The sequence below is a fragment of the Chenopodium quinoa genome, unplaced genomic scaffold (genome assembly GCF_001683475.1).
Source record: "Chenopodium quinoa cultivar QQ74 unplaced genomic scaffold, ASM168347v1, whole genome shotgun sequence".
NCBI lineage: Eukaryota > Viridiplantae > Streptophyta > Magnoliopsida > Caryophyllales > Amaranthaceae > Chenopodium > Chenopodium quinoa.
In genome coordinates this window covers 3,712,534-3,736,577 of record NW_018744593.1, presented here as the reverse complement: position 1 = coordinate 3,736,577, position 24,044 = coordinate 3,712,534, and the positions used below count along the sequence as shown (strand labels likewise).

Sequence of the window (24,044 nt, the reverse complement as noted above, 5' to 3'; positions counted from 1 at the left end):
CTCATATAAATGCAGTTGTAAGCGATGATGATGGTGTGGCATATCGAGGGCGTTCTGGAAAAAAAAACATGGAATGTTTTGGCTGCTTGTTCCTTTGATAGACTTTTCACGCTTATCAACATTGGATTTGAAGGTAGTGCTCATGATATTACTGTATGGAACCATTGTTTAACCGTACCAGAATTTCGGTTTTCCCATCCACCTCCAGGTATAATTTAGAATAGTGTATGTTTTTAATCCATACATGACATTATACTAATATGCCGTATAACTTTATTTTGTAACAGGAAAATATTATCTAATAGATTCTGGATATCCGAATACCGTTGGATATTTAAGTCCAATAAAAGATAAAGATATTAGAACCCATATGCCCGAATTTCGAAATTGTAGGGATATACCCATTGATAGTGGTATAGAAATCGAACCAAGAGCAGATTATGATTTTTTTAACGAGAATCGTATAGCTGTAATGAACGAAGTACAACTTAATATAGCGAGGGAAATTTAGAACTTCTTGTAATGAAAATTATATTTGTAAACGTTTATGATTTGGAGCTTATAATGAAATTTTAATTATTATCGTTTATGGTTTGTGTATTTATTAATTAAAATAATAATAATAATAATAATAATAATAATAATAATAATAATAATAATAATAATAATAATAATAACCATCATCATCATCATCATCATCATAATAATAATAATAATAATAATAATTATTATTATTTTTATAATAATAATAATAATAATAATAATTTGTATTTGATCTGAACTTTTCTGATCTGAGCTGAACTTATTTTTTCTGATCTGATCTGATCTGAACTTATTTTTCTGATCTGCTCTAATCTAAACTTATTTTTTCTGATCTGATCTAATCTAAACTTATTTTTTCTGATCTGATCTGATCTTAACTTATTTAATCTGAAATAAGTAAAAATAAGGTGAACTAAACAAGGCCTAAATAGTAGGGAAATAGGGAATTGTTGGAGGAATTCTACAAAAATTGAGCAATGCTCTGCTTTTCAAACCAATATAGGAAAATGACTAATTTGAGAAGTTTGGAATGAAAATTGAGAAATTTTAATTTCGATTGCAAAAAGATGCAAACCATTATTAGTATTCACCTTATTGAAGAATATATTTGTTCTAGCAAAGAAATTGTTATGTTACATAACATTCACCTTCTATCAATTACATATTTTGCATTTAATTAATTAGAGTTCCTGGAAATGTCTGTATATATTGAAATCATAATTAAGACGGTGAGTACTATTATGACAATCATATAAAAATTCAATTTATTTGGATATGAAAATATAGCCAAATATTTGCCCCATATGTATATTAGAGCATGAACAAGTTTGCACAAAGCCAAACCTATGCATAAACAATACAATATCATAATCGCCTTAAGGTCAAAAGTGAAAAACACAAATTACTTCTAACTAGAAAAACTCAACAATATGGACTAAAGATATACTATGTGGTAACTTAATATCTTTTAGGGACAACCATAACTTTTAAAACCATCTCGATATCATTGGTAATGGCTATGACATCCTTTGAGGAACCTTGTAGTCCCATTGTTGATATTCCACCACAATATAATCTATTCTAGATCTTTCCTTTCCAGCAGTTTGGGAAACGATTCTTTGGAAATCCATCACCTTTCAATACATAATCATAATTCTACAAAAAAAATTATGATTTAGCTTTTATCCGATAATAATATTCTATTGGATATAATATATAAACTTAGAAGAAATTTTCATTAATAAAAGTGTTACGTTAAGAGATTAAGATTTACTAAGATTTATCTCATACATACCTTAAGTCATTCACAAGCGGTGCTTTTAAATAAAGTTGCAAATATTATTGCGTCAAAATTTAACTTAACTTTACATTCAAATATGACATTTGTCTCATTTATTCTTATAACTCCTGGTAAAATCTATAAATTTAATTAAAAAAAGAGTTAAAATAAGAATTTCATTCGCATAAAAATATTGAATTATAAATTGAATTAAATTCAATTTGTTTTATATAGAAATATTCAATTCTAGACTACTTAGCATGATAAAATATGCCATAAAGAGATATATATTTGTTAAATTAATCTATAAAAAGAATTTTGGTGGCGAAAATTGGAAGATTACACATCTAATATTATGTGCATTTTTGGGAATCGTTTCCAAGTAATGTTACAAAGAACACCTTTATTGTACACCCTGGTGCATATAGAGGTAGGTGTGCCCAAGGATGGTATTTTTACTCATTTGATATATTTTTGCTCAATTTAAGATCTTAAAATGAGCAAAAAATATTAAGTAACTAGAAATACCCTTGGGTGCACCTTACACTTGGGTGTATATAAAATCTTTTATGTTACCAAATGATGGAAATTGGAATAATAACTACCAATCCTTTCCATAAGAATAACAAAAATAACAATAACAATAATTACAATAATAACAATAATAATAATAATAACAATAACAATAATAACAATAACAACAATAATAACAATAACAATAATAACAATAATAATAATAATAATAATAATAACAATAATAATAATAATAATAATAATAATAATCGAAAATTTAGTACAAAGTAATAAATTTCCTTACAAATATTATGAACAACAAAAATAAGTTAAACTAGAAAATTTACCTTAATGTCCCTAGATTGAATTTTATTTAGGAAATAATTCCTACATCAAGAACTGGGCTTCTTCCTTTGGTTGCCTTCAAGAAAAAGGGACCATCTGGTCAATAAATTCCCTACTTGGCCAAATTTCTATACTTCAATTTGCTAGCAAAAGTAACTATAGCGTCTGTCGTTGATAAAGCGACGTATTTAGCAAGTGCATGCCCACAAAGATCATTTCTCTTGGGATTACATGAACCTACACAAATTAACCAATTTTAATTGAGCTTAGTACTTCCCACATAATTAACCATACTTTATTTGCATTACATATATATATATATATATGTGTATATATATATATATATGTACATATATATATATATATATGGGATCATATGAGAACTCCTCCTCTCTGTGAGAATCCATTATATGTAAGAACTAATCTGGACCGTTGGATTAGATTAGATCTTACCACTCAAAATGAATCGGTTAGTAATGGCACTTTTGTAATTTTTGATGCACACTTTCCCCTTTCTTTCTCTTCATTCACGATCGTAGGTTTCTTTCCCCTTTCTTTTTTCTCTCTCTAGACTTACATCAAACAGCTCTCTCCTCTCATAATTTTGGGTGCAAATTCCTTCAAGAAATTAGGGTTTACTTCAAGAAATAAAGGTTTGTTATTCAATTCTTTCTATTCATTATATTCTCATGATTTTTTGTTGCATTTTTTATGCGTTTTTTCTCAATTTTTTCCCTGATTTTTGTGATTTATATGCTCTTTTTATGTTTGATTTATGCTTGATTTTTTTATTTATGTTCGATTTTAATTGATTTTATGCGATTTCTCAGCGATTTTTTTAATCGAATGTATGTGATTTCTGAGCAATTTCATGAGCGCATTTCGGAGCGATTTTTTTGAGCGATTTCTTGATCGAATTTATGCGATTTCTGGGCGATTTTTTTGGTCTATTTTTGTTCCACTTTTTATTATTTTGTTGCTTTCGATTTTAATTTCATCTTATTTCTGTTCAATTTTTTTGTACGATTATTCAGTAAGCAAATTAATGTAGAAAAATGAATTGGCTTTGTTTTTTGTGTTAGGGTTTATGCAAATTGATAGCATTGATATTGTAACTGCATTGATTTTTTGGTAGAGCTGTTAAAACTGAAATGTGCATATATTTCCACAGAGTTGGGCAAGGTGGTGGAGGCTTAGGGAGAAGGAGAGATAGAGCGCGAGAGAGAATGAGGAAGTGACATTTGGATCCCAATCAATGTGCTGTAATGAGGAAGAGATGTTTGTGTATGTATAACAAGTACAGTGCTTGTATTGCTGTAAACATATATTAAGTGGGAGGAGTGAAATAAGAAGGCAGGGGACTGTATATTAATTACAATTTATTGGCTGGTATTGTTAAGAAAGGGTTGTTGTCAATATGGATGATTTGCAAGGCAACGATGCCCAAATGCATATGACTGAGGCTGAGCAACAAATGCATGTACATTATATGCATGACCAAAGTCATGGGATGCATCATATGAATAATGGGAATGTGATGGAGGATGATCATGGTGATGGTGTTACGGGTGTAGGTGAAGGCATTGATGGGGAGCTCCATAATGACCCTGGAAATGTTTCTGATACCCATGGTGGAATGATGGTGGCTAATGGCAGGGGCGGATCTAGGGGGGGTTCAAGGGGGTTCATTGAACCCATAGATTTTTTGGAAAAAAATTATAAGTTTTAATTTTTTTTTTAAAAAAAAAAGAAAAAGGGTTAATACAAATTTCTGTGAGAATAATAATCACATGGGTAAGTTTGGTGCATTGGTAAGGCTTTGAATAATAGAGCAGCGCGCCCTTTTAATGTCTTAGGTCTTAGGTTCGCCTCCTATTGCCCTCTTTTTTTGTACTTTTTTTGTACTTTTTTTTTTTTGTTCTTTTACTCCTTACATTCAAATTTCAGATTTCAGAAATCAAACATCGACATTTCTTATTTTCCCCAAATTCCCAAACACCAAAACCCTAACCTTGACACCCTATGACCCTAGCCAGTAGCCACTAGCCGCCGCGGCACCGCACACCGAGACACCAACCGGCGACCGGGAGCACTGACGACCTCACGGAGTGACGGAGACACGGACGAGGGACGACTGTTCTGAATTCAGACTTCAGAGTTCTTCTACAATTGTGAGTCCTCTTAATCTCTTATTCCTCTACTCCTATTAATTCTTAGTCTTGGTTTGCTTGTTTTATTTTTTAAATTGGTTTATGGTTTTGATATATTGTTGAATTCTTGAATTGTTGAGAAATTGAATTGTAGAAACTTAGAAGTTAGAATTAAAAAAAATTTACTTGTTTTTTTTTTTGAAATAAAATTTTTACTTGTTCTGTTAATTGAAATTTGATAATTAGAAGAAGTTTATATTGTCAAATTTGTGTTTATTGGGGACTTGTGATTTTAATTGATAATTAATTGTGTATTATGTAAAAAATAAGTTGCGGAATAGTACGGGTGATCAACTATTGAATGATAGTTTAGTTACTTATATTGAGAGAGACTTATTTGCAAGAGTTAGTGATGATGATGTATTAGCACGCTTTCAAAGTAGGAAAACTCGAAGAATGCTTTTGTAGGTTTTTTTTTTGTTTTTTTTTATTTTTTTTATTGTGTAATTCATCCGTGATAAAAATTTGATTTATGTATTGAATTTTTAATCAAAATATGATCATCGTTTTTTTTTTTTTTAAGATTTCGAACCCACAGTTCGGAATTCCTGGATACGCCACTGGCTAATGGCAATAACAATCAGCTAACTCTTTCATTTCAGGGTCAGGTTTATGTGTTTGATTCAGTCTCACCTGAAAAGGTAATTCCTTTTTCACTATTATCTGATATGTTGCTTGCTATTCTATATCTTGCATTAAGTGCATCTGGTTAATAGTCATCATTGCTTATTTGTGAATTTTTTATTATGCCACATGTCTACACGTATAAGAAATGCACTCTTTAGCACCATGACTTGGTGATGAATTATATGTGTAATTTAGTGACACATTAATAAGAATTCGTAGAATCCGAGCTTTATTGGTTGTTAGACATTTCCACATAACTTGATTGAGAATTGACTTATCCAATGGTAGTGGTTAAAATATTATGGTATAAAGTTTTTAATGGGAAAATTTAGCTGAATAAGTTGAACATTTTCAATTTGAAGCTCCCTTGCATCCTCCATAAGTAATGAAAAGAAATATTTTCCTGTAATGGTAATGTTTTGCCTCTAAGGAGTCTATTAATGTTGAATAAAACCAATGAAGATAATTATCTCCTTGGACCAAATAGATTGTTACTTTTAGAATGCGTAGAATGGATATTGACATTGATTAATTGAAATGTTAGTATATTAAAGGTTCTCTATGTGTCTTTTGGATGGTTTCTTTTTGCTTTTAATTTTGGAAGGAGCGGGGATGAGAGAATTTCTCTGGAGAAAAGATGTATAGAACTCCAAGCGCATATGGACATAGTTTCATTATATCAAATTTGTGATTTTGGCTTTGATTTTTGTCGCTCTCTTCATCAAAGGCACCATCTAAACCAGTTTATTTGGTTTCTGTGGGGGTAAAAGCACATATCAATTTAGAACTTCATAATTTCCAAATTTGGAGTTTAGCCTTGATTTACACTTGAACCTCCTAGTTGTAGGCTATTAGCCGATCTCTGTCTTAAATTTGACTTATAAGTTCACTCACTTAGATTTCAAATTTAGAGGGGTTTTAGACTAATTTAAAGAGGCTTCACTTACCTATCTAGTTTGATCTAAATTTTGATTCACTACAATGCTCTCTCATGTTTGAAGTCACACTTCTCCAAAAAGAATTTAGGAACAAATACCAATATGATTAAACAAATGAGCCATTCAATAGTTACATCCTAAAGCCTCTTATATAGGCTTTTCCTAAAACAAAGAATTTAAAATTTAGGATATAATATTAACTAAGGTAAACCTACTATCGATTTCTGATACAACTCAGTTTATTATGGAAGGCAGGAAGCATATCTAATAGCTAGCTAACAAAAGTAAAGGACAAACAAGATTCTAAATCCAATCAACGCTTGTACTTGCTTGTTGCTTGCTGGATTAATGCAGAACACTTTATAATGTGATGCTGACAATTTTTGTTAAATCACAAAAGGCCAAAACTCAACTTTATGCTCAATTATTGGCTGTTTTGTGCTGGAACCTCTATGCATGGAACTTGTTGCTGCCATTCTATAATATGTTAAAGACAAATATAGCTTTTTGGGCGAATCCCCCCTTCCCTCTCTTTATTTCTCTTACAAATTTGCTTCTTAATTTGATTTTTCCTTTGTTTTAGTTAGCTTACATTTTTTTTTCGGATTTGTTTTATAATTGTAGATTTGTTCAGTGTTATGGATTCTTCGGTTGCTAAAGATTATACGGATGTACCTGTGGAAAGGATAATGTACGTGTTTTCTTATTTCCTCATTTTATGTTTTCTTATTAAATGCTTGTTGATTTAATGAATTATTAAAGAAATGTTTGCTCATTTGACAAATGAGCAACTAACTATTTGCTTATTTGCTAAATGAGCAAAAAAGTGATTGCTCATTTCCCAAATGATCAAAGAAATGTTTGCTTATTTTACAAATGAGTAACTAATTATTTGCTCATTTGACAAATGAGTAAACTAATGTTTGCTCATTTCACAAATGAGCAAAGAAATGTTTGCTCATTTCACAAATGAGCAAAGAAATCTACCCATAGGCCTGAAATGGTATAAAAATTGTTGTATTCCTTCCCCTAAACCATTTATGTGGGAAACTATCATCGTCTCTGTTTTTCACATGCTTGCCTTTTCCTGTTTGCAGGTTGGATTATTGCTGGAACATACTGTTGACAACCTTGATCCTCTTCATATTGTGAATGTTGTGCCTGATGGACTGGAAATACCTAGGTTAGTATTGTTATTTCCTTGTAGTACTTGTAAATGTAGATGGTTTTCAGACTGCGTTTCGTGTCAATCATTGTATGTCTTTAGTAAGCTCTATATGTCTTTTCCTCTCAGTATGTTGGAATATCATCCATTCATTTTTAGTCTCTTCCACTTCAACATCATATGCAACTTCCCATTTCCCATCATCAAATATCTTAAAATTTGCCTTCTTGAATTTTCTCTCGCTTCTCATCCTCAGGCCACCTTTCTGTGATTTCTAAATAACCCGAGTGTTGGATAGGCAAAACATTCAACATTTTTTCCACTCTTCCATACTCCATAACTTCCCAGGCCATCTTTGAAAATCTGCACTTAACTGATCTTGTAGTATCATCATAGACTTTGTACTTTAGGCACCTGTAACCACATTCATCATTCCTTCGTGATACTGAATTTCAGATCTTATTATAATATCGCTAAAATCTTTAAGACACATTATAGCAGTCAATATTATATTATTCTTAAAAGTACTTTGGTTTACAAGCTCGGGGATCGATTGGTCAAAATCATAACTGACTATAGAACCGAAACCTCACTCAGACATGGTTGTAATGATATTTTAAAGGTAATTCTTCAATTTAGTAGCCTTGCTGTTTAAATCATCTTCACTTTACACTGAAATTATTTGTTGTTTTGGTGGGAACAATAGGCTGATATCGTCAATCTTTTGGTTAAGTACTACAAAGAAGCAAGGCAAGCGGTTTATATGAATAACACAGAGGATGAGGCTAGAACTAAGAGAGATGGAAGAGTCCTTTGCAAAACCACCAGGTTTCAAAAACATGGATTTGAAGTCCAAGACTAGGGTCGGAGGCAGATGTTGCATATGCTTTGATCCTTTTTCCATCCAAAATGTTTCGGTTGTCATTTTCTTTTGCTGTCATGCATATCACATGACTTGTTATATGGACTCAGTCAATACATATAGTGATGAGAATGAAGCTCAGGATGGTTCCCTTGATTCTGAGTATGATGAATTTGATGACGAAGAGAATGGTGAAAGTCAGTCAGACTCCTCTCGAATGCAGTGTCAAAAATTAATATTTATTCTTTACTAATTTGTCAAAAATGAGCAAATAATTTGTCAAAATGAGCAATTAATTTTTTGCTCATTTGTCAAATGAGCAATTATTGTTTGCTCATTTGTCAAATGAGCAAAAAAATTAAATGTTCCTTTGTCAAATGAGCAAACTATTTATTGCTCATTTGTCAAATGAGCAAATGATTCTTGCTCATTTTGTCAAATTAATACTCATTTGTGAGTGTATTTAAATGTTTTAAATAGGTTAGCCTACTAGCTCAAGGGTAGAGCATTGTGCAAATGCACAAAAGATGTGGGTTCGAATCCTACGTAGGTTCATTTGTGTAATGAGGAGACATAAGTTTGTATGAGAGTTTAATTGTAACAAAGCTTATATAGTTATAAATCATTTCAAACCATTTTATTGCTCATATAATTTTTTGCTGATTTGATTTTCTTTATTTTTAATTAATTTTTTTAGTTATTTATAGTTATAACCTATATAGGAATTGAACCTACATCCTATGCATTTTCATAGTGCTCTACCAATTGAGCTAATAGGTTTTATCATATGTTATAGATAGTTTTTGCATATGTTCTAAAATTTACTGAATATGTTCCATAATTTACTGCAACCATTCTGAAATTTTTCGCTAATGCTCTAGAATTTTCTACCTAAGCTCTAAATATATGTCTTAAATTATTTTTCTATTCTAAATTTTTTCACCTTATGTTGCCCAATTGATAAATGAGCAAAGAATTGTTGCTCATTTGATAAATGAGCAAAGAATTGTTTGCTCATTTGATAAATGAGCAAAGAATTGTTCTGTTTGCTCATTTGATAAATGAGCAAAGAATTGTTGCTCATTTGATAAATGAGCAAAGAATTGTTTGCTCATTTGATAAAAGAGCAAGAAATTGTTTGCTCATTTGATAAATGAGCAAAGAATTGTTGCTCATTTGATACATGAACAAAGAATCGTTGCTCATCACATATTATCAAAACAAGCAGCGAAGTACCTATGATTTTTGGACAAGAACATATTATCAAAAAAAAAACTTTCACATTGATTTCAGAACAAAATTAAGCAAAAGCCTCCTCCAATACAAGGTACATATGCTAGCAGCAAGTACCTGTGAGTTTTTGACAAGAACATCAATTCCGGCAAGATACAGAGCTACAGTCAGGGTCTTATTAATGAAGTGAACACGATTCTGAATCTTTTTCTCTGCTACAGTCAGAGCACGACAGTATATGATTAACATCAAACCAAGATCCAAATATACTGGATCACATACCAATCAATCTAGTACTTCCAAGAAACACAAAACCCAAATGCTAAGTTTAACACAAAATTTCATACAAGTATCTAACTGCGCACCTAGTCCTTACAGGTGGTTCATAAAAGATTATGAGAAAAGGAAAGGAAACCCAAGGAAACCAATTACCACGACTAAAATACAGTCCACTACTAGAAATTCACTGATAATAGAGTACCAAGTCACATGATTTCTAACAAGCATTTTATCAAACACCTTGTATGCACTATCAGGATATTCATAAGTATCATAAAAATTCACCGAGTTTGTGTGCTTAGGCACTGATAATCTGTTCGACACAAACTCAGCCCAGTTTTCTCAATTCAACCCTCCAAACAACCTGAATCAGCCACCTCCATCTCACACGAACCAACAAATCATACAACAATAGATATAAATTTAGAACATAAGCATAAATATTAATTCAAAGCATGTCAAGCAAACAACAAATATTAATTCGAATAGGTACAACACAATGAGATAGTATACAAAATATTAGTCGAAAATCGCCCAAAAAATCATCAAAATCTTTGAAAATATTGGAGTATAAGTTACCGTTGCATTTCAGAACAAATTTCTGTACGAATTAATTGTTCTTCGCCAACCTCCATTCCAAATTTTCTTCAATTTGTTCTTCCGCCAAAGTAGGGTTCGTATTTGCAAAAATTCTAATTAAATTGCCAATTCAACTTATTTTATATAAGTTTGTGAATAAAATTCGTTGAATTTAAGCAAAAATCAAAAGGAATCGATGTGATTTGCTTTGATTTGGAGCAGTTACAATGCATTTTAGAGAAATTTTGGTGGTTTTAAGAGAGAAGATGAAGGAAAGTGTGAAAGTGTTTGATAAGAGAGAAAATCAGACATTTTGGGTAAAATATGAAGTTGGGCAGTTTCATTATTTACACTAATGCCATTACTTGTTCTCCATTGATCTTAACCGTCTACTTTAATCTAATCCTACGGCTTAGATTTGTTCTCATATATTAGGAGTGTTCTCACATAGAGGGTGGTTCTCACCGGATCCCGACCCTATATATATATATATATATATATATATATATATATATATGTATAGGGAATGGATCATATAAAAACAAGTCTAAAGGTGAAAACTAAAAACAGATAATCTAGACCATTGAATTTTAATCGACGGATGAGATTATATCTGCGTGATATCTGATAATCTTAAGCTGGGTTTTGTTTCTTGATATCTGATAATCCTTTCTCTCTCCTCTATTATTTACTCTATTTTTTTCTCTCTCCTCCTTCTCACGTTCTCCATCTCACTCTTTCTTTCTCCTTCTCCCAAAAAAGTGAAATACTAAACACAGAAGAATTTGCTTCAATTTCATCAAAATCGCCATTAGAATTTGTTTCAATCTTCATCAATTTCGTCGTTAGCTTCAAAAAAGTGAGTTTTTAGTTTATGATTTTGTTTAATTTGGTATATTCTATGGTTGTTTTTGGAAATCAAACTGATTTTTTGATTAGATTTTCTTGAGTTTTGATTTGAATCAGTTTTGTGGTGTAGTTGTGAGCTGCATTTGTGTGATTTTGCTTGATTTTAGTAGATTAGGTTTTTTTGTGTAATTTTTGGTCGATTTTCTTTTGTCACGAATTCAATTGTGAGTTGTATGTAGCAGTAATTACGCTTTATTTGAGCTTTTTCATGCTTATTCGCGTTTCATAAGAGTGTAATTATGTCAAAATTTGACTTAATTTCTTTATATGGCATTCTTTGATCTACATTTGTGTATATTTTTGTATCTTAGAATTTGTACGAATCTGATGATTTTGTTGAAGAACGCTGATACGAGCTTGTAAAATATGTTTTTAGAGCATTTTCTCTCTTGCTTTCGTAAACTGCAGTTAATTATTGTTACTTTGATTTTCGCTCACTTAGGGTTTTGATTTTTAGCTTGATTTTGCATCTTTGATTTAAGAACTTGGATAATTGCTGGTTTTTAAAATTCTAATCGATTTAAGATAATATTTATCAGGTTTTAGTTGTTAACCGCTTATGTTACTCGATTTTATTCTGATTCCGAATTCAAGTGCGAGTGTTAATCTGATTTTCTCTCTCATATGATTATGTTTCTAGCTTGTTTTGAATTGATATCATGTTTATAATTGGATTTATCTGTTGTATCAAAGTGTTTGTGAACACTAGTATTTTGCATATGGTTTTGTGTTCTGTTGAGTATAGGAGGAGGAGAGAGATTAGCAGGCCTAGGTTTGGGAAATTATGTTCAAATTCAACTTAATTTTTTTGTATGGTATTATTTGAGATTCATTTGTATATTTTTTTTCTTAATTTGTGTAAATTGGGTTTTTATGTGTGATTTTAGCTTGATTTTTTGTTTGATTTTAGCTTGATTTGAGTAAAATTGGATAGTATTATTAATTAGTGATATTAGAGCACCAAAAATTCCTCGAAATCTTTATATTGCATAGAGTATAGGAGGAGAGAGATTAACAGACCTAGGTTTGGTAGATTATGTACTGTTAAAACATAGCTATTATGACGCCCTGTTACTTTAGGCAGTAATGAATAGACAAACTGAGCCTATAATTATTTTTGTGTGGGTTGACTAATTTTACTGATGAGATTAGTTGCTAGATATTGTATTACTGATTATATGAGGAAACTAAGAACAACTAATGTGTTGAAGTCCAATGTTGTCATAATACTCTTTCAAAGTTTTATTCAATGATGCTTGGTATACAATTGATGCTCAAACTACAAAATTGATCAGCTGGATCATTGCTAGACGGCAAAATAAATTGGTAGAGTTGTGTAAAATAGTTATTGTTTTACGTAGGACATCAAAATAAGTTATTGAAAAATTATAGCTTTCCTTGCATTAAAATTTGTATATCATTGTTGGTATGTAGTGCTAACACTTAATTTGCATTAAAATAGTTATAATTTTGCTATTTATGCATCAGATTTGATTTCTTGGTTTTGCAATTGATATTCTTTTGCTATTTGTTGCTACGATTGATGGTGTTTGCTTAGGCGGCTGCTCGTGGTGTGGTTCGGGAGTTGCATCTGCTCGAATTGGTGTTTGGTGAGAGGTGCTGCGGACGAGATTTGGTGCGGTAGCGAGCTGCTGGTTATAGGGTGGTCCGACAGTAGCTGGTTGTGCGGCTGGAGGTGGAGCTACTTGAGTGATAGGCATACATATAAATGTGGTCAATGTTGTCAAAATTGATATAATTACCTTATTTTTATATATAGTGGCTTTCGTTATTTTTATATATAGTGACCTTTGATAAATGTGGTCAAAATTGATATAGTTACCTTATTTTTGTATATAGTGACCTTTATGTAAATGTGGTCAAAATTGATATAATTACCCTATTTTTGTATATAGTGACCTCTAACTAAATATTGTAAAAATTGATATAATTACCTTATTTCTATATATAGTGATCTCGGTGTAAATGTCATCAAAATTATTATAAATTGATATAATTACCTTATTTTTGTATATAGTCACCTTTTGGTTGTTTCACACCATCAGATTATCTAGTGAACATTCAATGGCTAAGATTGCTTGTTTTTAGTTTTCACCATAAGCTCTGTTTTCAGCGGAACCTCCCCGTATATATATATATATTGAATAATGAGAACTAAGAACCAATCTCAATTGATCTAACGGATGAAATTTCGTCCGCTTCATTAATGGCAATTTGGTAATATCGCCTTTTGAATGTCTTGTGATCTGTTTTGCGTTTTTCTTTTCTCTTTCTCTCTCTAGTCTTGCGTTTCTCTCTCTTCTCTATGTTTCTCCTTCATCTCTTCTGCGATTTTACTTATCTCCTGCGATTTCAAACCTTGTTCTCATTATTCGCTGAATTTATTCTTGGATCTTTGCTGCTGGTTATCTATTAACAGGTAATTTGACTCCGAGATTTTGATTATCGTTTTGTCAATGATTTAATGCGATTTTAATCAAGATTTTGCGAATTCAATTGCTTAAATTAGGGTTTTCACTTTTTTTTTTTTTTTTTCTCAGTATTTGTGATTTCGATTGATGTATTAGAGATTCATTTGCTGAACTTACGGTTTTTTGAATTATTTGAGTGAAATTTTTTATTTCAATTGTTTTAATTAGGGTTTTCAATCGAATTTGTTTAGTAATATAGTTTGTTTTATGAATGTAACTAGTGTTTTTGTTTGATTTTCATGTTTTATTGCTTGTTATTTTTATGCTTTCTATTTATTTGTCATGTTCCAAATCTTAGGAGTTGCATTCTGAGTATATATCCTATGCTTACGGTTTTTATACTACCTGGTTTGAATCATTTCATCATGTGTATGTAAGTTTATTTGTTATATGGGATTTATGATATGTAAGTATATATCCTAAGCTTAAGGTTTTCATACTATGTTTATATATACTTTATAGATTATTTTATTTACTTTTGAGATTGTTTGGTTTACTTATGAGTAATTTTTTATTTAGTGTGAAGTTTTATATAGACTAGCCTACAAGCTCAATTTTTCATGTTGCCTTACTTTGCATGACTTATTTTCTCTATACAATTGGTAATACTTAAATAGATTGATAACACTAATCTGTTCAAATTCAGAATATTTTGGTTTACCTAATCTTTACTTTGCATTTATTTTCTTGTATAATTCTTCTTTTATAAATGCAGTTAGGGGTGAGCAAAGAAAAGGTGATGACCATTACACAAGATGCTCAAAGATATGGAAATCTTCGTGGTTTCGGTAAATATTCTGAACTTGCTAGTCATTTTCTCTAACTTATTTTGTGGTTTGTACTATCATGTCCTCTGTTTTAGAGTAGGCCATTATCATGTATAAATGCTAGCAAGGAGATATAGTCACATGTTTGATCTTGCTTGATGTACTGGCATAGATGAGGGTAGTTCGAGTTTTCTGTTTCATATAAAAAGTATTCTTGCTCTTCTTGTTTCATATTAGAACCTTTACTTAATCTTATGCCTTTCTTTTATTTGAGGGTTTGATTTGTTGTTGTTTTATTATGTATGTGTATATTGGCATTTTGTAATGTGGGAGTGGACTGAAGGTCTGAAGGTTTAGCGTATAATTTTTGGTAAAGAGTGGTTACATAGCTATGATATGTTGGTTTATAGCTCCTATGTGCTTATTATAGGACTAGCTTGCTGTGATATTATTTGTTATTTTCAGAATATATTTTGAGCTATATTATGAGCTATTAAGCAACTCAAGGAAAGCCTACTGTCCATAAAAGCTAAGAAGGTGGCTTTAGTTTTGTGGTGCCTTCATTTTATTTCTGTCTTCTATTTGAGGCTACTCGTATTATTGTTTGACAAGTACCCACATTAATATAAATTTATGTGAATATTTGCTACTGCAGGACCAATTACCTGTGTTATACTATTCTTACCATTTTTTTTATTTTTATTTATTTATTTATTTTTTTTTTTTTACTTTGATTTACCTTAGAGTGATTTTTCTTTACTTTGATACACTAGCCTACTTGCTCAACGGGTAGAGCATTGTGCAAATGCACAAAAATGTGGGTTCGAATCCCACGTAGGTTCATTTGTGTAATGTGGCTACTAAACTCAATCTATACAAAGTTAGAGGTGGTGGCATTTTAAGGTGTGATAAGGGTATTTGGCAAATAGGTTATGCTATGAATTTTAATTCTATGTCTGCAACTTCAGCTGAGCTTCTGACTATAAGGGAGGGTCTCCTTACTTCCAGGGACAGAGAAATCAAGTTCTTGGAACTAGAAACAGATGTAGAGGCTTTAGGGAAAATGTTGAACAATCCCAACTCCTTTAGAGACCATGATCTGGGAAACATTATAAGGGATGTGGCTGAGTTATTGCAGAGAAACTGGTCAGTGACTGTTTTGCATGCTAGCAGAACAATTAACTTCGTGGCTCATAGACTAGCACCTACTGGAAGGACTAAAGTTCAACTTGGTGAAAGTGTGCTATTCCACTATCCCCCTACTGAGATCTTTGGCACTTATGCTGCTGAAATACCAGCGATCCCTATGGCTTAATCCTGATGATGATGTCTGCTCAACACCTTTTGCTCATCTTGTCTTTCTCTGCAGGTCTTTTGCTGGCATTATGTTGGCTTTAATTTTTTGTTGCTTAGTTTATTTTATGTCTTTCCTAAGTAGTAGGATGCTGGTACTTTTAATCTCATGGAACAATCTTTTGTTTAGGTTGGTTGTTGTCACCATGATGTAATATATAATCTATTTCCCTTTAGCGTAAAAAAAAAAAAAAAAAAAAAAAAATATTCGATGTTTGAAAATCTGATTTCTAAATTTTTAGTTACTTTTGTTATTGTTTTATTTACTTTAAATATGAAAACCTTTACTATGACCTCATTCTTCTTTTATATTTGATCAATCTGCATGTTTGTAGAGTTTTGGCTTATTTTATAGATAGTTGAAGGTCAATGATGTAGGGTACCCATGAAGATCTACTATGCATTCTTGTGTCATTTGATTATACATACACTAACTTTTATTATTTTAATAATTACTTTTAAGTGTTTATTATTTACTTCTGGGATATTTGATCTACTTTTGATTTCTTGTCGAACTATTCTGATTTATTTAAGAGATATTCTAATTTTGAAATATTTTTATTTACTTTCAGAATATTTTGATTTACTTTATAGTATCAACTTTTAAGATATATTGGAGGCATGTATAACAAATTTCTTATTCTCTTTCAAAGTACAATCTCATAAGAAATATTTTAATTTACTTTCAGGATAATTTAATTTACTTTTAATTTATTTTAATTTACTTTTGAGTTTTTCTTTTTACTCTTGAGATGTATTAATTTACTCTTTTGTATAAATTGACGACTTTAAAGTACCATTTTCTGAATTATGGTAAAAAAATGGCGGAGTCATTATATAAATTGCTAATTCATGTAATGCTTGCATATTTTGATTTACTTGTGAGCTATTTTGAATAACCTATGTAGGATTTGAACCTACATCTCTATGCATCCGCATAGTGCTCTACCACTTGAGCTAATAGGTTTTCTTTAAAGTCTTTTTTATTTACTTTAATTTCTTTTTCATTTTACTTTAGAGACAACTGATGTAGCTAGGAATCTACCTTTTTAATCTTATTCGTTCTCTAAATTTTAAACCCCAATAGAATTGGTGGGATTAAAAAAATATATCCATTATCAATCATATATCTCTCCGATCCTAACCTTTTCCAAAATTAAAAAATATATAAGATATCTAGGAACTCTCTCATTTAAGATATTCCCAACAGAATAACAAATTTGCATGACAACAATATCAAACTGCAAGCCAGGGCACCTTTGCCTTCACTGTTTGATCCAAATTATGTGCCATAGAATATGCTTGCTCACACACTAGAATACAGTCCAAAGCCCCAAAGGTAATAACATTTAAAGCATGCCTGCTCACACACTAGAAGACAATCCCAAGGTATTTACCTTAAAGCATTAACATGCAATATAGATTGCAGGCATATTGTTGATTTTGCATCAATTTTGTGCCAATCTAATGAGCACGTTCACGTACAAGTCAATCCGATGAGGAAGATCTTGACGGTTTTGAGGTGAATGTTTACAAGTCAACTCTTGATCAAGTTTCAGTTATACAACCTGATTCTCACGCTCTCACTTGCTGCTCAAATGTTAGCAAGGTAGATAAGGCTTGCCTTTGAGAGCTTTTAGAGGAAAATTGCACTAGTAGTTTATGATGTTCAATGCCAAATTGTTCATGCTCTGAAAATTCAGCAGTGTTTCTCAACTTGTTTTTGAAGAATTTGACAGTAGTTTATAATTTTCTGAAAAAATCTTATATTTCTAATTTTAGTTGGAGTCTTAATTATATGTTACTGCAAAATACTTAATATACAAATTGATTTACATTTACTTACTTTTTATCTACTTTTTACAATTTACAACATCATGAATTTGTATTACAATTTGCAAATAATAAAAATGGATGAGTAAGCACTAGTTAAAAAAGTTTGCACAAATACAAAAATCACAACATGAATCCTTTAAAGTTGGAAAGAAGAATAAAATCACAACATAATACTTTTGAGACTAATTGGTTTACTTTGACTAATTTTCTATCTACTTTTTGAAATAACAGAAACAATAACCTTTCAACTTAAATCAATTTGTAAGCAAGATACATGGATAATTCTCAGACATTAAAAAACCTCCAAATTGTTTAATATTATAATTAGTTCAGTTGGCCACATCAAACATCAATATAGGTAGCTGCCTAAATCCCAACAAAATCAAACAGGGAGGTCAAAGATTCGTAGTTGAGCATCTCAAATCAAAATTTTTTTGCAACATGTTTCATAATTCGCACCAATTCATACACAAACTATCAAAATTTGAAAGCGTAATTTGCAAAAAAAAATCGACAGAAAAATACCGCTCCTAATTTTATAAATCTAGAATTCACGAACTAGATTTATAAACCTAGAAATATAGTTAATGGAACTAAAATTACAATAAAAATATTAATATTAAGATTTTCATGAATCGTTTAATAGTAAATTAATAATCACTCACAACATCAGAATTTATAAATTATAATTCGAATTTTACAATTAAGAACCCTAAATTTACCATACTGACAATAAATTGACGGTAAACTATTGATAGCGATATTGAAACTTGGTGATTTTACCTCAGAAGCTGCTTCAGTGGAGTAAAGAAAGCTCGAAAGCCGATTCAATAGAGAAGAGAAAGCTTAAAAGCCGCTTTAATGGAGAAATTAGAGTAGTAGCTTCATTGGAGAAGAGAGATTGATAGGAGGAGAGAGAATCTGGGGTGAGAAGAGCAAAATACGTGATCCAAAATTCTAAATATTAAAATCATCTGATCCGTCCAATTTGTTTTAATCTGATGGTTGAAATTAGTGCCTAGTTCTCGTTAAAAGAGAGGTTCTCATTGTAACTTGGTCATATATGTATATATATATGTGTAGAAATGGGATCATGTGAGAACCATTTTAAAATGAGAACTCATCTAACACCATTCATTTTTATTAGATGAATGGTTCAGATTTATTGTTTCATTAATGGGAATTCACGAGAGCCACCTTCATTAATTGTAATGATTGTTTGTATTTTTTTTTTTAATTTTTGTGCATTGGGACACAAAATATGCCAAAAGCTGTCATTATTACATGCTTTTTATTATTTATTGCATTGAAACACGTTACGTTAAAATGTAGTTGAAGTGTACGTCGTTAATGATGTTTCGTAAAATATATCAAGTGTTTCAATTTATAATATTAATGTTTCATATATATTATTGCTTGTTTCATACAGTTGAGCTCTATATGAACTAGGTGTACTGTGATTTCTTATACCTTATCTGATGTTTCAAAAAATATACCTTATGTTTCATTTTATAGTGCTTATGTTCCATAAAATATATGTAATGTTTCATATACTAATGATATTGTTTTATACATAAAAATCATTGATGTTTCATATAATATTTCATTCGAATATTATTTATATTGTTCCAGAAATTTGAATTATTGTCTCATAAATATTATACATTGTTCCATACCATATGTGTGAAATGTACCAATGACTGAAATGCATGTTCCCAAGAAAATTAAAAAGCATGTACCAATGACTGAAATGCGTGTTCCCAAGAAAATGCATGGGAAATTGATAATTAATCTCAGCCATCCATTAAGTGTAGTTGGTGTACGTTAATGATGTTTCGTAAAATATATCAAGTGTTTCAATTTATAATATTAATGTTTCATATATATTATTACTTGTTTCATATAGTTGGGCTCTATATGAACTAGGTTTACTGTGATTTCTTATACCTTATTGATGTTTCAAAAAACATACCTTATGTTTCATTTTATACTACTTATGTTCCATAAAATATATGTAATGTTTCATATACTAATGATATTGTTTTATACATAAAAATCATTGATGTTTCATATAATATTTCATTCGAATATTATTTATATTGTTCCAGAAATATGAACTATTGTCCCATATATATTATACATTGTTCCATACCATATGTGTGAAATGTACCAATGACTGAAATGCGTGTTCCCAAGAAAATTAAAAAGCATGTACCAATGACTGAAATGCGTGTTCCCAAGAAAATGCATGGAAAGTGATAATTAATCTCAATCATCCATTAAGTGTAGTTGGTGTACGTTAATAATATTTCATAAAATATATTAAGTGTTTCAATTTATAATATTAATGTTTCATATATATTATTGCTTGTTTCATATAGTTGGGCTCTATATGAACTAGGTTTACTGTGATTTCTTATACATTATTGATGTTTCAAAAAACATACCTTATGTTTCATTTTATACTACTTATGTTCCATAAAATATATGTATTGTTTCATATACTAATGACATTGTTTTATACATAAAAATCATTGATGTTTCATATAACATTTCATTCGAATATTATTTATATTGTTCCAGAAATATGAACTATTGTCCCATAAATATTATACATTGTTCCATACCATATGTGTGAAATGTACTAATGACTGAAATGCGTGTTCCCAAGAAAATTAAAAAGCATGTACCAATGACTGAAATGCGTGTTCCCAAGAAAATGCATGGGAAAGTGATAATTAATCTCAGCCATCCATAATCTCAAAATTGATGGTGTAAGATTGGTTCTTATTTTAAGAGGGTTCTCATATAAGCCTTGGTTCTCACATGATCCCACCCCTATATGTGTATATGTATATATATATATATATATATATATATATATATATATATATATGTGTGTGTGTGTGTGTGTGTGTGTGTGTGTGTGTGTATATGTATGTATGTATGTATGTATGTATGTATGTATGTATGTTTATATATGTATACATATACATATGTATGTATGTATGTATGTATGTATATATATATATATATGTATGTATGTATACATGAGTTCAATATACACAAGATGTTAAGAATTCAGAAGTCTAATCGGATTTCTAATAATAATTAAGGTGTTGGCTCCTGAATTACATAAGTCATAACTAATTTCCATCCTAGAATTACCACATCCAAGGACCAAAACATCCTTGTCTTGAAACTCACGACTACACTTATATTCACTAGAATGCATGACATCTCCCTTAAAATCATTCAATCCAGGGATATCGGGTATGTAACTCTTGTCATTTTCACCTGTTGCAACAACCAAAAAACTAGCAACAAAAACTTTAGTCGCCTTCACTAAAATGTCCTTGGCTTCAACAATCCACTTTCCCGTAGCTTCATCAAAGTATGCGTATTCGACTGAGTGATAATAGTGCGGTTTAATATCGAAATATGAAACATAATCATCAATGTATTCTATGAAATCGTTCTTACTCATGTATTCATTGGCTTGTGGAGCATGAGGCTTTAAGGGTAACGAGAAAAATTCTTTTGTTAGATGAAGGTGGCATTGATCGTATGCACGTTTCTTCCAAAGAGAAGCACAACAATCTTCTTTTAAAAGAACAATGCAGGGGATCGATTTTTCGGCTAAGCATGCAGCAATTTCAAGTCCTTCTGGCCCTGGCCCTACTACTAAGACCAATTTTTCTTCCATTTATTTGTTAGATTTTTTGTTATGAAGAGAAAAAGAAGATAGAAATTTAAAGTAAGCAATTGGAAGATGGAAATTTAAAGGAAGAAATTGAACTTTGGACTTATTATGAATTTGATTCTAGGAGAAATTAAGGATTAAATAGTGGGTTTGAGATTACCACTCCAGATTGTCCAAAACTTAAAGGCAATATTCTTATATAATATGACACTTAGTTTTGGTTAACTTAGTAATTTTTTTTTTATTTAAGTTATTATTTTTGTACCTTTTAAAGAAAGCACATTGGTGTGTGGTGTTATTGATACTTCAAAATTTGGTTCCTAACATTTACAACATATAATTACTAATAAGATGTGGAAAAAGATTTGTTAACCAAAAAAAAAAAAAAACAGTCTATATTAAACATGAACAAAAACTCCACATAAACACAAAGATATTAAATAGTAAATATTTTTTATGTATCTACCTGGATGTTTTTAATTACATAACAGCTATAACGTCATAATAAGCTAAATACATTTTAAATTATGACAAACCAAAATATGAAATTCTGTTAGTGTTTTTAGTAAATTTCCAACTTTAAGACATGACTCAATTATAAAGTAATTAATTGTAAGAAATTGTATCCCCCCCCCCTCTCCTTACAATGAATGATGTCAAGGAAAACTTACTCGAATCTCCTTATTCGTATTTTCATTTTAAAATTTCGCTCAAACATATTTAGATGTTGTGAAATAAGAAACTTAAGATTATAAGTCGTGTTATTTACTATAGTTTTTGTGTTGATAATATCTATCCCAAAGGGGAAAAATCGTCATACATAACTGACATTGAGCAAGGATGTCAATGATTTGATGCGTGTGAACAGTGGACATGTTCGATCAAAGCTCACATTATAGTAATAAAATTGGTTGAAAATTCTTCTTGGGAGTATGTGTTAATCATCTCCATCAAATGAGGAGGAAGTCATAATACATCACCGTTAGATACAAGCAAAATTTCATAATAGCCTTTTTATACTACTGAAAGTCAAATAGTACAACTGTGATTTTTTTTTTTCAGTACTACTAAGAGTGTCCTTTATACTATTGGAATCATATAATGTGCTACTGGATGTTCAGTAGTACTATATTACTTCTCAGTAGTAGTCTCAAAATGTCATTATTTACAAAATTACCATTGTTATCGTTGAACCTTAAGTAGTTTTGATGATAATAGAACGACAAACTTCAACTAATGCGATTTCTCTAAGTATTGAATTAGAACAGGTGAAGTTGACTCAAGAAGTGGAAGAGTATCCTAACTATGAAGATCCAAGGAGAAATAAAAGAAAAATAAAGAGAATAGAAGAAAAGTTCCTCAATGGAACTAGAAGTGATCCTTAACAGGAACACAGAGAGAAGTTTCCTAACAGAAGCTAGACAACAAGCTAAGAAGACTAGTTTGGACTGCGTTGAAGACAACAAGTTCCATAAGAACTTGGTCTGCGAGTTCCAGCAAGGTGTTGGAGAGTTGAAGACAGTAGGAACTCAGTCCTGGTCTGCGAAGAGCCCAAGTGTCAATACATAGTGCGAAGCTTGAGGAGGCAATTCAGCAATTAACTTGGAAGACTTTTAATAAAGTTTTGTTAAGTTTATTTTTATTAGGATTGTTGTAAATATGTGTTGGTTAATTATGCATGAAATCTATAGAAACATGACAAAGCTTGGCAAGCAAAGTAAAATCGGAAAGTTTATGAAAGATAAGTTTTAATTTGTGGAAAAGATCTTTAAGAGATTTTATCTTATAAGATCTGGTTTGCAAAACAATAATCTTTTTTTAAATCATATCTTTGTTCGGTTTTCCAAAGATTTTTATTAAAAGATTCATTTCACGTTGGGTTTTTATAAAATGGCAGTTTTTGATATTTATTTTTGAAAACCCTACTTTACATACAAGTGTTTCTTGTATATAAAGGAGTAATCATTATTGATACAACTTGAGAGTTTATGAGTCAAAATTAGAATTGTGCTTAAGAATAAGTTTGCCATGTTTTAAGCTTTGTCATATTAGTTTTGGGTTTCATGTGTAGCTTTCCAATCTCATATTAGAATCAAACATTTGTATTGTTTTGTTTGGGTGAGGGATTTATCATTGCATACAGTTTGTAGGCTTCTAGTGTGAAGCTGAGTTTTTGAGTACTCTGGGTGTGCTGAGTGAACTTAAGTTAAGGACTTAAGTTAGGTAGAATAGGGTTCTACTTGGTAGCAAGTTCAGTCTAGAACTTGTGAGTAAAGGTCAGTGCTTAATAGGTTGTAATTAGGTGTGTTGCCCTAGGCCTATTATGGTGGATTGGTTTGGTTTGAAATTAAATCCCTTGGAGGGTCGAGGTTTTACTTCCAGTTGAGCCCTGGAAGGTTTCCTCTTAAAAT

General features: G+C 30.8%; 1 protein-coding gene and 1 pseudogene across 2 annotated transcripts; one reads left to right on the top strand and one right to left on the bottom strand.

Moving 5' to 3' along the window:
- Positions 1–1,500: 1,500 nt before the first annotated feature.
- LOC110699682 lies at positions 1,501–21,636 on the bottom strand (annotated as a pseudogene).
- Positions 3,082–8,700, top strand: LOC110699683 (GATA transcription factor 24-like). Of its 2 annotated transcripts, none has more exons than XM_021877207.1 (6): positions 3,082–3,333; positions 3,852–4,312; positions 5,432–5,531; positions 7,080–7,146; positions 7,553–7,638; positions 8,327–8,700. In XM_021877207.1, the coding sequence occupies exons 2-4, from the start codon at positions 4,098–4,100 to the stop codon at positions 7,143–7,145; spliced, it is 381 nt and encodes a 126-aa protein (XP_021732899.1). In that variant the 5' UTR covers positions 3,082–3,333; positions 3,852–4,097; the 3' UTR covers position 7,146; positions 7,553–7,638; positions 8,327–8,700. The 2 variants fall into 2 exon arrangements, 1 of the variants encoding a protein (XP_021732899.1); XR_002506964.1 differs by having other exon boundaries at positions 3,186–3,333; positions 3,852–4,851; positions 5,493–5,531.
- Positions 21,637–24,044: the final 2,408 nt, after the last annotated feature.

What these genes read in the sequence shown, in the direction of transcription:
- LOC110699683 (XM_021877207.1), top strand. Translation starts at nt 4,098, where the DNA reads ATGGATGATTTGCAAGGCAACGATGCCCAAATGCATATGACTGAGGCT. An exon ending in AATGTTTCTGATACCCATGG is followed by an intron (nt 4,313 to 5,431) that starts TGGAATGATGGT and finishes AACCCACAGTTC; the next exon opens with GGAATTCCTGGATACGCCAC. An exon ending in ATTCAGTCTCACCTGAAAAG is followed by an intron (nt 5,532 to 7,079) that starts GTAATTCCTTTT and finishes TTATAATTGTAG; the next exon opens with ATTTGTTCAGTGTTATGGAT.